This window comes from Dictyostelium discoideum (assembly GCF_000004695.1).
Source record: "Dictyostelium discoideum AX4 chromosome 3 chromosome, whole genome shotgun sequence".
Lineage (NCBI taxonomy): Eukaryota > Evosea > Eumycetozoa > Dictyosteliales > Dictyosteliaceae > Dictyostelium > Dictyostelium discoideum.
Window position 1 is genome coordinate 1,025,101 of NC_007089.4, and position 13,809 is coordinate 1,038,909.

Genomic DNA, 13,809 nt, shown 5'->3' on the forward strand with positions numbered 1-13,809 from the left:
ATAATCACAAATGATTGGTAGTTAAATCATACAAAAATATTCATCCATTCATTCATTCATTCATCCGCTCGCTCAGATTCATTAACAACTAATCAATCACTCACTTGCTCATCACTCGAAAGCTTTTCTTTTTACACATATAAAAAAAAAAAAAAAAAAAAAAAAAAAAGAAAACATCACAATTGTCCATATACGCTACCCCCTCATCCACAATCCAATTCAAATTAAAAATTTTTAATTTATATAATTTATTAAAACGGAATTATTGAATTATTATTTAATTTTAAATTGTTTAAACCAAAAAAAAAAAAAAGAAAAAAGAAAAAAAAAAAATATGTACTATCTATCTATATATCTCTCTCTTTTATTTTACTATCATCAATAAATAAATAAATAATAATTAAAAAAAAAAAAAAAAAAAAAAAAATTAAAAAAAAAAAAAATTAAATATTATAAAAATTAAATATTATAAAAATTTACAGTTATAAAAGTTATTAAATAGTTTATTTTAATTAATTTCTTTATTTTGATTACGAATATGATGATCTTTATCAAAACTGATATGAGATAAAAACATTCCCCAAAATATACTAATGATTGAACTATATAATACACGTAAATTAGGTGGTACTAATGAGAAATTAATTATTTGAGCAGCTGGCCATATAAGCCAATTAATTTTAACAGCATAAAATAATTCTTTTGTGAAATTCTCTAAATTCTTTAATTCACCTTTATTATTTATGAAATTGGTAACTGTCATAAAACCACCAATTGCAACTGGTGCGAAAAGTAATTGATCGATTAACATCTTTTTAATTATAACTGATCTTCCTTCACCTTTGACCATAATATCTAATGATCTATACCAATAATGTAACATTGGTCCAGAATAAAATATACCTACTGTTGACATTGTTGCAACTCTTTTATAATCTAATTTAAATTGGCTCTTTTCATCTTTAAATTTATGTTCTAATCTTTGTGCTAATATATCACCTGTTCCCATTAAAAATCCAGTTGATAATGATTTTGCTAAAATTTAAAAAAAGTGTTTAGTTAATTTTTTTTTTTTTTTTTTTTTTTTTTTTCCCCTTAAAAAATTAATTAAAAAACCATACTAACTAAAGGATGATTATCCAATAATCCCAAATATAATCCCCAAAGTTTTCTCATTTTTATGTTTAATTTAATAAAAAAAAAAAAAAAAAAAAAAGATCACGAGTATCAAATTAATTTTGATTTTTTTTTTTTTTTTTTTTTAATTAAAAAAAAAAATAAAAAATGAAAATCAAAAAAAAAAAAAAAAAGATAAATCAAAACTAAAAAATGAAAAATAAAAAAAAAAATAAAATGTGATAAAACAAAAAAAAAAAAAAAATTTTTAACACAAGATAAAATTAGAAATATTTTATTTTTCATTTCTGTTAAAATTCTAAATAATCTTGTGATATATGAAATTATTTAATTTTTTCTTTTTTTTTTTTTATAATTTTAAATTAATTGATTAAAAAAAAAGTTAAAAAAAAAAAAAAAATAAAATAAAAATTGAATTTTTTTTGAGTATCACGACTACACCGGGCAATTATTTTTTTCATCAATTTTTTTTTTTAGTTTTTTTTTTTTTCAATTTTTTTTATTTTTTTTTCGTCTCAGTCAAAATTTTTTTTTTCTCGCGACTATTATTTTTTTTCTTTTTTTTTGGTAGTTATAACTCATACACATACATATTTCCACTATGTCTGAAATCAAAACTGAAGGTACATTGGAAAAAAAAAAAAAAAAAAAATAATAAAAAAATTATATTTATTTTTTGTATAAACTCTCTTTCAAATAAATAAAAAAATAAACAAACAAACAGAATGAATAAATAAATAAATAATAATAATAATAAAAAAGATGATCACAAAAAAAAAAAAAAAAAAAACCGAGAAAATAATAATAATAAAAAAAAAATAAAAAATAACAAAATAACAAAATTTAGAAATGAAACAGTAAAGAAAATAGAGATAATAATAGGATAAAAACAGTTTATAAATAAATTACAGATTTACAACCAAATCAGATGACTAAAAAAAAAAAAAAAAAAAAAAAAAAAAAAATTTGGATTTATGACTAAAAAAAAAAAAAGAGATAGATATTTCAGAGAACAGATAAGAAAAATAACAACTTTATTTGATAAAATTGGACAAAAATGCAACAAAACTATCGAATTTTTTTCATCCAAATTTTATTTGTTTTTGATAGGGGGAGAGAGTTTATGCAAAAAATAATAAATATAATATTGCGCACGCTGAAAAAAAAGATATTAACTTTTTTTTTTTTTTTTTTTTATTATTAATTAGAACTCGCTTGCATCTACTCCGGTCTTTTATTACAAGATGACGGTATTGAAATCACCGCTGATAAAATCAAAACCTTATTAGAAGCTGCCAACATCACTGTTGCTTCTCACTGGCCAGGTCTCTATGCTCGTTCATTAGCCAAAGTTAACATTCCAGAATTATTATTAAATGCTGGTTCCTCAGGTGCCGCCGGTGCTGCCCCAGTTGCCGCTGCCACCAGCGCTGCTGCCCCAGCCGCCGCCGCCAAGAAAGAAACTAAAAAGGAAGAAGTTAAAAAGGAAGAATCCGATGACGATATGGGTATGGGTTTATTCGACTAAAAGAACCAACTAAAGCAAACTAATTTTCGAATGCTTATAGGAAGTTTCCTAGTTTAAAAAAAAATAAAAAAAAAATTAAAAAATATATAAAAAAAAAGTGTATTTTATTATTACTATTAAAATATTAAAAATTTAAAAAAAGAGAGGAGGTAAATAAATTAAGAATTTATATTGACAAACCTCAACATCACCGATATGAAAGAAGTTACTTAATTTTTTTTATTAAACAAAATTATCAAAAAAATTATAAATTAATAATTTTTGTTTGTTTATTTTTTTCCATTTCCACCAATTTCCAATTTTTAATTTATAAATAGATAAATCCTGTCCAATTTAAAACGCATCACAAACTTAAATGTAACATTTTTTTTCCAATTTTTTAAATAATAGATTTATAAATAATTAAAAAATTAAAATTATTTTAAAGATAAACACGTTCAAGATTAAAATACAGTATTTTATTTTTTAATTTATTCTTTTTTTTTTTTTTAAATAAATAAATAGTTTAATTTTTCATTTTTTTTTTATAAATAAATAGTCTAATTTTTCATTTTTTTTAATTTTAAAGGTTTAATATTTCTAAGGTGATATTTATATTTTTTTGCCAAGAAAATGGAAATTGTAATTAAAATTGCACAACCAACACATCCTAAAACAATTCCAATGATGGCACCAGTTGATAATTTATTTTCACTATTTTCTTTACAAATTGAATTTGCTGAATCACTATCTAAAAGAATACCAAAATCAGGGTCTAATTGAATTAAATTTTTATAATATGGTATTGATATTGCAATTAGAGATTCTGATGAATAGTATGTAGTACTATCATCATCATCACTTTGACCATTTAGAATAATATTATTAATAGAATTTAAATTACCATCAACTATTGCTCTTTTAATAAATCTACCATATAAACTATTATCATTGACTTTTAATTGTACATAATTTGAATTATCATTAACAGTTTCACCAAAATCTTTAGATGAGCATGAATTATAATCAATTTCATTTGAAATTGCTTTTGCTTGAATAATTAATTGTAATGTATTTAATTGATTTTCAAATGGATATGTTGTAATGTTTATATTATATTTCAATGATGATGGGTTCATTATTAAATTTTGATTTGCAAATGTAATATTTGTTGTACTATTAAACCATTCTGTAATTACAGTTGTTGTACAATTTAGTTTTGTATTATTATTAAAAGAGGTTTCTAAATTTACTATATACTGATATCGATTATCTTTTAATTTTGTTTGAATCCATTTATCAAATTTATAAGTTTTAATTACATTATTTTTAAAATCTAATTCTCTTAATGATACAATTGAAACTAGTGCAGTGAATGATAAATTATCGTCACTTCCATTTGAAGGTTTGGTTATATTTATTGATGGTTTAGTTTCATTTAATTTTGGTGGTGGTACAATTACAACCTTTGATTGACATGATAAGCCAACCCATGGTGAATAACAAATACAACCAGTTGATGAGCAATAACCTTGTTTTGAACCACCACATTGGGGATTACCTTTACATACTTGAGGACTATTTGTTGGAAGTGGAGTTTGAGTTTCCACTGGTGGTGGTGGTATGAATAAAATTGGGTTAATTAAATATTCATTTGATATAACACCTTCATATGAAATGATTTTAATAATAAATGGATATTCAGTTTCTTTAATTGCTATTGTAAATGCTCTTGAATATGTTGAAATTGAATCAATTGCCTCGAATATATTACTATTAAATCCACCATTTAAATAATTTATATAAACTGTTTGATTTTGGTTAAAACCAATTCCATATAACCAAATTTTACCACCATATGAATATACATCATCATGTGAAGTAATGATTGGATTATTTAATGAAAATGTTGTATTTAAATAGTGTTTATTATTTCCTACCAATAATAAATCAGATGTTGGATAACCAGCAAAGTAACCATTTTTATATCGTAAACCATAAATTGAAATAAATATTGGACCAGGGTACCCAAAACCAATAGGAATTTCAGTTTCACATATATATCTAATACCACCTGCTATTATTTGATAAGTTGGTGCATCACATTCAATTAAATCTAATGTTGGACTTGTTAAATAAAAAATTGGAGTTAAATTATAGTTGAAATTATTTTCATCTGTTAAATTAAATGTAGCACTTATTGTCACTGATCTATCTGTTAATTTACCAACATCAATAGTTTGAGTTGAAAGTTTTAAATCTATTATCACTGGTTTACCAGTTACTGTTGGATAACTTGAAGAACATGTAATTGGTAAACGTGTAACATTAATACCATCATTGTAAAAATTAATAAATGGATTTGAAATTGATTTTTGGTTCTCTGAATAGATATTATAAATTGATGGTATTTTATTGGCATCTAATAAAGTAACATGGATAATTACAAATTCTTGTGAAATACATGTTTCATCAACTGGAATATCAATTTTATAAGTACCATTCCATTTATCACCATATAGTAAATCATTTAATGTTAAATTAAAATTATAAATTGAATTATCATTTGAACCCATTACTTTAATAAACCCACTTTCAAATCCATTATAATCATCTAAAATTCTAAATGTCCAACCAACAAAATCAGACCCACTTATATTATCAATATTATTTTTTTTTATAATTAAACTTATTAACGGACCTTGATTATCTAAATATGTTTCATTTACTCTAAGTTGTGCTGAACTTGATAATAAACTATTATAAATCTTTCCGGTTAATGAAAAAAATATAACATATGGTATTTCACCAAAAATATTATTTGATGGTATTATAAATTTGCATTCAAATGATTCAATATCATCATTATAATTAATTGGATATCTAATATTTTCATTAATTGAAATTGAAACTGGATCTAATAACATTAATGACATTGGTACATCTCTTTTTAATGTATTTGATTTAATATACATAATATTATACCCAGTATTATTTAAAAGATTTAAATCATTAATTGAAAATGAAATATCATTAAAATCATTTAAATTAAATTCTATATATAAAAAAAAAAAAAAAAAAAAAAATTTTAATTTAATAAAGATTTTTTTTTTTTTTTTTTTTTTTTAAAAAATTAAATTAATAAATTAAAAATAATACAAACTATATGAAATAAATGGTGAAGTAAATTTTGAAATTGGATTTAATGAAATAATATCAAAATTATTATATTCAACTTTGTTTCTAACTCTATCAATTAATTGAATTTTATTAAGTGATCTGGTTGATAAAATTATTTCATAATCACCTTCAAAAAGATTACCACTTACAAATGATTCTAATCCAATTTTTTCGGTTGAACCAGAGTTTGTAAATGAATTTATTTGAAATAATTCATTTATTGAAACAATGTGAAGTTTTAATAAATACTTTAATGGTGATAATTGTAAAATTGTAAAATTTGTTAACTTTGGAGGAGTGGTATCACCTTTTTATTTTTTATTTTATTTTTATGATTAGTAAATTTTAGTATTTTTTTTTTTTTTTTTTTCAACATATTACGTACCTGAAATTATTGGAATCGTTGAGGAAAGAATAGTTGATGAAGTCACTGGTTTACATTGTAATACCATTTGTTCATTTTGAATTGTATTAACAAAGCCTGAAACACAAATTTTAAAATTTGAGTTATAACCCGAATAAAATCCAAATGGAAATCCTTTAATTAATTGATTTTCATTTATTGAATAAATAAATTCATTCAATTTGTAATTTGCATTAAAAACATTTAATGTAACAACATTATTATCCAATCCATGTACTAAACCTACTAATTCAGTTGGTAAATACTCTGCAAAGAAAAAATATATATACATATAAATTGTTAGTTTTTTTATATGTAAAGTTTTATTTTGTTTTTTTTTTTGTTTTGTTTTTATTTTTTATTTTTTTTTTCCTAAAATGTTAAACAATTATTATTATTATTATTATTATTTACATACTATTAATAATTAATGAATCATAATTAATTTGGGAACTATATGGACCAGCTGGTGAGTTTACTGTAAATTCAGTAGAATTTATACCATTAAATGGCTCATTTTCAATAAAACTACTGATAAAAACCATATCTTGTTTTTTACCACGTATTGGTGTTCCATAATATGATAGATTCCCATTACTAATAACAAAAAATGGTCTATTTGAATTTGAAAGTACCTCTCCAATTAATAAAGGTCCAAATCCAAATCCAAATTCATTTATTATTGAACTAATTTCCTTTGGTAAATAAACCACATTTTGAAAATGATTAGGTGGAGCTGGAACTAAAATTTAAAATTTTAAAAAAAAGTTAAAAAATATATTTAACATTTGAAAAAAAAATAAAAAAAAAAATAATAAAATAATAATAATAATAATAATAATAATAATAATAATAATAATAATAATAATAATAATAATAATAATAATAATTTACCATCATTATAAAAAGATTTTGTTTTAAAATAATTTCCACCAAAAGAATCAAAAATTTCAATTGACCATTCCCCTTTTAAATGATCTGGTATATAGTATGGACTCCATTTGATTAAATAAAGATCAGAATTCTCTATTGATTCAATGATTCCAACAGTTTCATCAGTTAAAAAAGTTTTAGGTTTTACTCCATCAAATCCTTCAATTTTTAAAAATGAATGAAAATTTTCAAAATCATTATATCCTGGTCCATTACCAATAATTTCAGGTTTTGTTTTATTAAAATCAATTTCTGGAAATAATTTTTTTTTTTTTTTTTTTTTTTTTTTTTTTTTTTTTTTTTTTTTTTTAAAAAAAAAAAACACACAAACACATATGTCAAAAATTTTATTTTTTTTTTTCAAAGATATTATATTATATCTAAATAAATCTAATAATTACTATTACATGATAAATCTATGTTGAAAGATGTAAGTCCATTTGCTGAATTAACATCTATTGAGAATTGAAAAGCATCAAATGATATTGATGTTGATAATATGAATTGATTTCCATTTAAACTGGTAATTTTAATTGAAGAAGTAGTTATTAAAGAACCTGGAGGAATTTCACCATTTGAATTTTCAAGTAATACCTTTAATTTGACATCGCAACTACTATCTTTTGATGATGTTGGATACCATGAAAATTGATTCAATGGTTCAATTGCAGTTAATGATACTTCTTGTGGTCCACTAACATACTTTATTTGGCAATGAACAAAATTTTCAACATTACCTAAAATAAAAAATAATAATAAACATAAAAATATATAAACCCTTGAAAACATTTTTTTTATTAAATTTAAAATTTTTTTTTTTTTTTTTTTTTTTTTGGAATATTAAAAAAAAAAAAAAAAAAAAAAATAAAAAGTAAAAAATAATAAGTATAAAATCACATCAAATCCAAAAAAATTATAAAAAAAAAAAAAAAAAAAAAAAAAAAGTTGTGTATAAAAAAAATAAAAATAAAAAGAAAAAAAAAAAAAATAAAAATCGATAAAATATCTTTTTTTTTTTTTTTTTTTTTTTGAATTGAAAAGATTAAAAGATATTTTACGATTTTTATAAAATTATTGTAAAGAAGATTTAGATTTGGTAGGTGTTTGAATGAATTTATGATAAAAAAAAAAAAAATTAAAAAAAATAAAAAATAAAAGGGATTTCTGTCTAGTGATGGGGAAATTTTATGTTATTTAAATAATTTGATTTTGATTTGAACTTGAAAGTGTATTTTTTTTTTTATTTTTTATTTTTTATTTTTTTTTTTATTTATTTTGGATTATTTAAATATATTTATTAAATTATTTTTATTATTAGTATTTAATAATTTTAATATTTTTTCCAAATTTGGATTTAATTAATATTTTTTTTTTTTTTTACTTTTTTTGATTTTATAAATTATTAATTATTTTAAAATAAAGAATAGACCTACTAAAAAGAAATTAAATGATTTTTTAAAATACCATTTTATAATTTTAAATAATTTTATCCCTATCAAATATAATTAATTATAAAATCTTATCACGATCATCTAGATTTTATTTGGGGTTTTTTTTTTTTTTTTTTTTTTTTTTTTAATTATTTCCATAAAAAAAAATAATAAAATAGAAAAAGAATAAAAAATTTAACAAAGAAAAAAAAAAAAAAAAAAAAATAGAAAAATAATATAAATTAGGATTAACATATCTTTTAAAAATTTTAATAGTACCATTTTGATTTTGTCAATTTATTACTCTTTTACTTTTAATTTATTCCACACTTTTGGAATTAACATATCTTTTTTTTTCCTTAAAAATTAAAAAAAAAAAAAAAAAATCCAAGTATTTGGAAATTAATAAAATTGAAAATTATCATTATAAAAAAACAATTTAAATTTTAAATTATTTATATATTTATTTATTTTCGTTTTTATTTAATTATTTATTTATTTATTTCATTGATAATTTTTTAATTTTAATTATTTCTAAAAATATTAATATTTTTCATTATAAATATTTATTTTTAATACCATCACATTTTGGAAAAAAAAAAAAAAAATAAAAAAAAAAAAAATAAAAAAAAATAAAAAAAAATAAATTTTTTTTTTTTAAAAAAATTAAAAAAATTAAAAAAAAAATAAAAAAAAAAAAAAAAAAAGCACCAAAATAAAAAAAAAAAAAAAAAATTGCAATAATTAAAACCAACAATAGCAATAATAATTATAATAATAATAAATAATAATAATAATAATAACAATAAAATAGTAACACCAATAAATAATAATATTAATAATAATAATAATAATAATAATAATAATAATAAAATAAAAAATATAATAATAATAATAGTAATAATAGTAATAATAATAATAAAATAATAATAATAGAAATAATTTCAATTTAAAAAATAAATAAAATAAAAAAAGGAAAAAATAAAAAAAAAAATAAATTTTTTTTTTAAAAAATTAAAAATTTAAAAAAAAAAAAAAAAAAAAAAAAAAAAAGAAAAAAAAAAAACACACAAAAAGATATGAATAAAAGCTCATCAGCATCAACAGTTCCACCTCATTCAACCCCTCATACAGCACATTCAACATCCTCTTCATCTCTACCTCCATTATCATCTACACATCACACAAATACATCATCTACGTCGAATAATAATAATAATAGTAATAATAACCACAACCACAACCATCATCACACTACAGCAGCTACAACAACAACATCAACAACAGGTACAGGTACTACAGCAGCAACAACATCAACATCAACATCATCAACAATACCAATAAATACAGCAGGAATTCATACGAGTAATAGTAATTTAGCGACAGCAACAAATACACCATCATCATCACCACAAGTTTCAACATCAGTAGAAAGAAGATTTTGGATGAACGACAGAGGCTCAAGAAGATCATCAACCTCATTAACACAACAACCATTAACTATGAATAGATCATCAAATAAACTACATGCTGCCGTCTCAGCTAGAGATTTAACAAGACTAAAACAAAGATTATCACAACCACGTAAAGCAAAGATCGAATTGGCAGAATATGATTCAATGGATCAAACTCCTCTTTGTGCTGCTTTAAGAAATGGTTCACATGATATAGTTAGAGAAATTTTATTTTTCTATCAATCAAATAAGTAAGTAAAAAAAAAAAAAAAATAACAAAAACAAAAAAAAAAAAAAATTAAATTAAATTAAATAATAATTGTATATACATATTTTTAAATTCTGTTTATTTATATTAACTTTTTTTTTTATTTTTTTAAAAAATAAAATAATAAATTTAGAATGGATATTAATGATCAAGATAAAAGTGGTTATACACCATTACATGTTGCAGCATCTCATTGTGATGATCAAATTCTAATGTTATTATTAAATTATGAAGGCATCAATGTAAATATAACAAATGAAGATAAAAATTCTGCACTTCATTACTTTTGTCAAAAGTTTAGATCACCAAATTGTCAAGAACCATTTTCAATATTTTTAAAGAAAGGTGTAAATGTAAATGCACAAAACAAAAATGGTGAAACCCCATTACATAAATCAATTTTTAATAATACTGTTCGTTTACTTATGGTAAACATGTTATTAGATGTATGTATTATTACACAATAAAAAAAAAAAAAAAAAAAGAAAAAAAAAACTATATATTACAATAATTTATAATCCTCATAATCATTTAAAAAAAGATAATAATATATATAAAAAAAGCATACATATACTAACATATATTCAATTTTTTTTTATTTTTAATTTTTCTTTAAAATTGTGTGGCTTTTTTTTTTTTTTTTTTTTTTTTTTTTTTTTTTTTTTTTTTATTGTGAAAAAAAAAAAAAACCCAAAAAATAATAATAATAATAATTAGGCAGGAGCAGAAGTAAATGTATTAAATTCAAGAGGTGAAAGTCCACTTCATTTTGCAGTTCGTCTTGGTAGAGAAGATTTAGTATCAGTTTTAGTTAAAGCAGGAGCAGATATTACAATTAAAGGAAATGAAAAGAAAACATGTTATGAGTTATCTTTAACGATTGGGAATCAAAGAGTTATAAATTTTTTAAAGAATGTTCAAGATATTTTCAATTGGTTGAAATCAATAGATTTGGAACAATATTGGTTAAATTTTGTAAAGGAAGAGATATTTATGGACTTACTATTGGATATTGATGAAAGAACATTGGATTCATTAGGTATCACCTATAGTGGTCATCGTTTAAAAATAATTAGAAATTGTAGAATATTAAGAGATCAACAACTATTGAGTACTGCCAATAGTAATGTTACCACAGGTAGTGGTAGTAGTGGTTCAACAACAACAACCACCACCACTACCACCACCACCTCTGGTTGTGGTGGATTAAATGTACCAGAGAATAAAAAGGTAACACAATTATCAATCGAATCATTAAAATCAAATCCACCAAATAGTATGGATTCAACTGGTAGTATTAGTTCAGATGATTTGAAAGAGTCATTGACAAATCTTGAACATTGGGTTATTGATCACTCAGAGTTGGAGTATACATTAAAATTGGGTAGTGGTAGTTCAGGTAAGGTTTATAAAGGTTTATATAAGGGTAAGGAAGTGGCAGTCAAAGTATTGAAATCAATCACCACTCAATCACAATTGGAGGAATTTAAAAAGGAATTTCAAATTATGGGTTCAATTCGTTCTCAATTTATGGTAACATTTTATGGTGCATGCATTGAACCAAAACTTTGTATGGTCATGGAGTATTGTAGTCGTGACTCATTGTATCATGTAATGAACACCAAAAAGTATGACATTGGTTGGGACAGATTCTTTCAATTCACCATGCAAATGACATTGGGTGTACAGTGTCTTCACAATTGGACACCTCAAATTGTACACAGAGACTTTAAGAGTTTAAATCTTTTGGTCAATGAAGATTGGGAATGCAAAGTTTCAGATTTTGGTCTTAGTCGTTTTAATACCGCCGATAATTTAGAAACACTCAGTAAGATTCGTGGTACCTTTGCCTATTGTTCACCTGAAGTCGCCGTAGGTAATGGTAGTCTCTACACTACCAAATCTGATATCTACAGTATTGGTATCGTCTTTTGGGAATTAGTAACTCGTGTTATCAATGGTGAATACTCTCGTCCCTACAGTGAATATTCTCACATCAAAATGGACTTTCAAATCATGTTAAACTCAAAGGAAGGTTTAAGACCAACCTTACCTCAAAATACTCCACCTGGTCTTGAAGCACTCTACAAACAATGTGTAAACCAAGAACAAACCTTAAGACCAAGTTGCGAAGAAATCATTGAAACTTTAAATCGATTGAGACATGAATATATGTCTTCAAAAACTACTTGGGATTCTTTAATTAGAAAACTACCATCTTTATCACCACCACCTCAACCAACTACTACAACAACAACTACTACTTCTTCTTCCACTTCAACAAATAATATAAATAATAACATAAATAATAACAATAATACTTAATGTATTTATATGTCTAATAATAATAATAATAAATAATAAATAATAAAATATACTTTAAAAAAAACAAATAAAAAAAAAATAAAAAATAAAAAAAAAATAAAAAAAAATAAAAAAAAGATAAATAAAACAAATAAATAAAGTTAATAATAAATAAAAAAAAAATAAAAAAAAAATAAATAAAAAAAAAACATTTAAAAATAAATAATTTGTCTTTTTTTATGATTTATAGAAAGAATTTAATAGTTTTCCTAATTCCAACTTTTTTTTTTTTTTTCTAATATTAAAGTAATTAAATATTAATTAAAAATAAATTAATAATATAAATAATTATTTATTTATTTTTTTATTAATTAATAAACTATTTTAAGGATTGGGAGGTTTGGAACAAATGCACCTTCAATAATGAAACCAAATGTATAAGTTGAATGAGCATTAATTGATTGTTGAATTGGTGGTAATGCTAAAATTCCATTTGGAATACGGACCATGTTCCAAAGAGATGTATCAGAGTTATCACGTAATCTGAATGAGCTGTCAGTACCAATGTTAATTTGTTTGATATTGTTATTTCCATTATTAACAATTGTAACATCATATTGAGAATAAGTTCTACCACCACGTGATCCATCTTGCCATACACCAATTTGTTTGATAATTAAGTAAACTTGATTGGCATTATTTAATTGAACAATTGGTTGACATTGACAAATATCTCCTACCATGTGGCATGTTTCTCCTGATTTACAATTATCATTATATCCACATCTATATGGGTGGTGTGGGTAACGATACAATAATGATTCTGAAATTTCAGATTCTTGAATATTGGCTGATGTCAATGAAATTGATAATAAAATACCTAAAATTAAAGTTAAAAAAAATATAGTTTTCATTTTTTTTTTTTTGTTTTTTTAATCTTTTTGTTTTTGTTTCTGGAAAAAATAAAAAAAAAATATTGGATATTTATAGTTTTTTTTTTTTTTTTTTTTATACTTACTTTATTTAATTTATAATTATATTTTTATATATAATATTTTATTATTATTATTATTATTATTATTATTAATATTATTATTATTATTATTTATTACTTATTTGGTATAATAGATTTATTTTAAAATTAAATTCATATGATCTATCATTCAATTGGTAGTTTTAAAAAAAAAAAAAAA

At 21.5% G+C, this 13,809-nt stretch overlaps 7 protein-coding genes across 7 annotated transcripts in view; 3 read left to right on the forward strand and 4 right to left on the reverse strand.

The window, feature by feature from the left end:
• DDB_G0278527 (hypothetical protein) overlaps positions 1–21 on the forward strand; it is a gene marked incomplete at both ends in the record, with an annotated part of 3,016 nt that extends 2,995 nt beyond the window's left edge. Inside the window, one exon of the mRNA XM_637330.1 lies at positions 1–21. This exon is cut by the window's left edge and continues 2,616 nt beyond it. Coding sequence (XP_642422.1) covers positions 1–21 — 21 coding nt within the window.
• Positions 22–508: 487 nt separating this feature from the next.
• DDB_G0278529 (pmp22 family protein) lies at positions 509–1,176 on the reverse strand (the record flags this gene model as incomplete). The annotated part of the gene is made up of 2 exons (XM_637331.1): positions 509–1,035; positions 1,122–1,176. The coding sequence occupies 2 exons, from the start codon at positions 1,174–1,176 to the stop codon at positions 509–511; spliced, it is 582 nt and encodes a 193-aa protein (XP_642423.1).
• A 562-nt stretch (positions 1,177–1,738) lies between these two features.
• On the forward strand, positions 1,739–2,665 carry rplP1 (ribosomal acidic phosphoprotein P1; the record flags this gene model as incomplete). Its single annotated transcript, XM_637332.1, has 2 exons — positions 1,739–1,760; positions 2,346–2,665. 2 exons carry the CDS (start codon positions 1,739–1,741, stop codon positions 2,663–2,665), a joined length of 342 nt encoding a protein of 113 aa, XP_642424.1.
• A 539-nt stretch (positions 2,666–3,204) lies between these two features.
• On the reverse strand, positions 3,205–6,519 carry DDB_G0278531 (hypothetical protein; the record flags this gene model as incomplete). Its single annotated transcript, XM_637333.1, has 4 exons — positions 3,205–5,590; positions 5,630–5,699; positions 5,808–6,131; positions 6,210–6,519. 4 exons carry the CDS (start codon positions 6,517–6,519, stop codon positions 3,205–3,207), a joined length of 3,090 nt encoding a protein of 1,029 aa, XP_642425.1.
• A 118-nt stretch (positions 6,520–6,637) lies between these two features.
• On the reverse strand, positions 6,638–7,949 carry DDB_G0278533 (hypothetical protein; the record flags this gene model as incomplete). Its single annotated transcript, XM_637334.1, has 3 exons — positions 6,638–6,969; positions 7,014–7,412; positions 7,562–7,949. The coding sequence occupies 3 exons, from the start codon at positions 7,947–7,949 to the stop codon at positions 6,638–6,640; spliced, it is 1,119 nt and encodes a 372-aa protein (XP_642426.1).
• Positions 7,950–9,669: 1,720 nt separating this feature from the next.
• DDB_G0278535 (ankyrin repeat-containing protein) lies at positions 9,670–12,637 on the forward strand (the record flags this gene model as incomplete). Its single annotated transcript, XM_637335.1, has 3 exons — positions 9,670–10,295; positions 10,446–10,758; positions 11,030–12,637. 3 exons carry the CDS (start codon positions 9,670–9,672, stop codon positions 12,635–12,637), a joined length of 2,547 nt encoding a protein of 848 aa, XP_642427.1.
• A 350-nt stretch (positions 12,638–12,987) lies between these two features.
• On the reverse strand, positions 12,988–13,530 carry DDB_G0278537 (hypothetical protein; the record flags this gene model as incomplete). The annotated part of the gene is made up of 1 exon (XM_637336.1): positions 12,988–13,530. One exon carries the CDS (start codon positions 13,528–13,530, stop codon positions 12,988–12,990), a length of 543 nt encoding a protein of 180 aa, XP_642428.1.
• Positions 13,531–13,809: the final 279 nt, after the last annotated feature.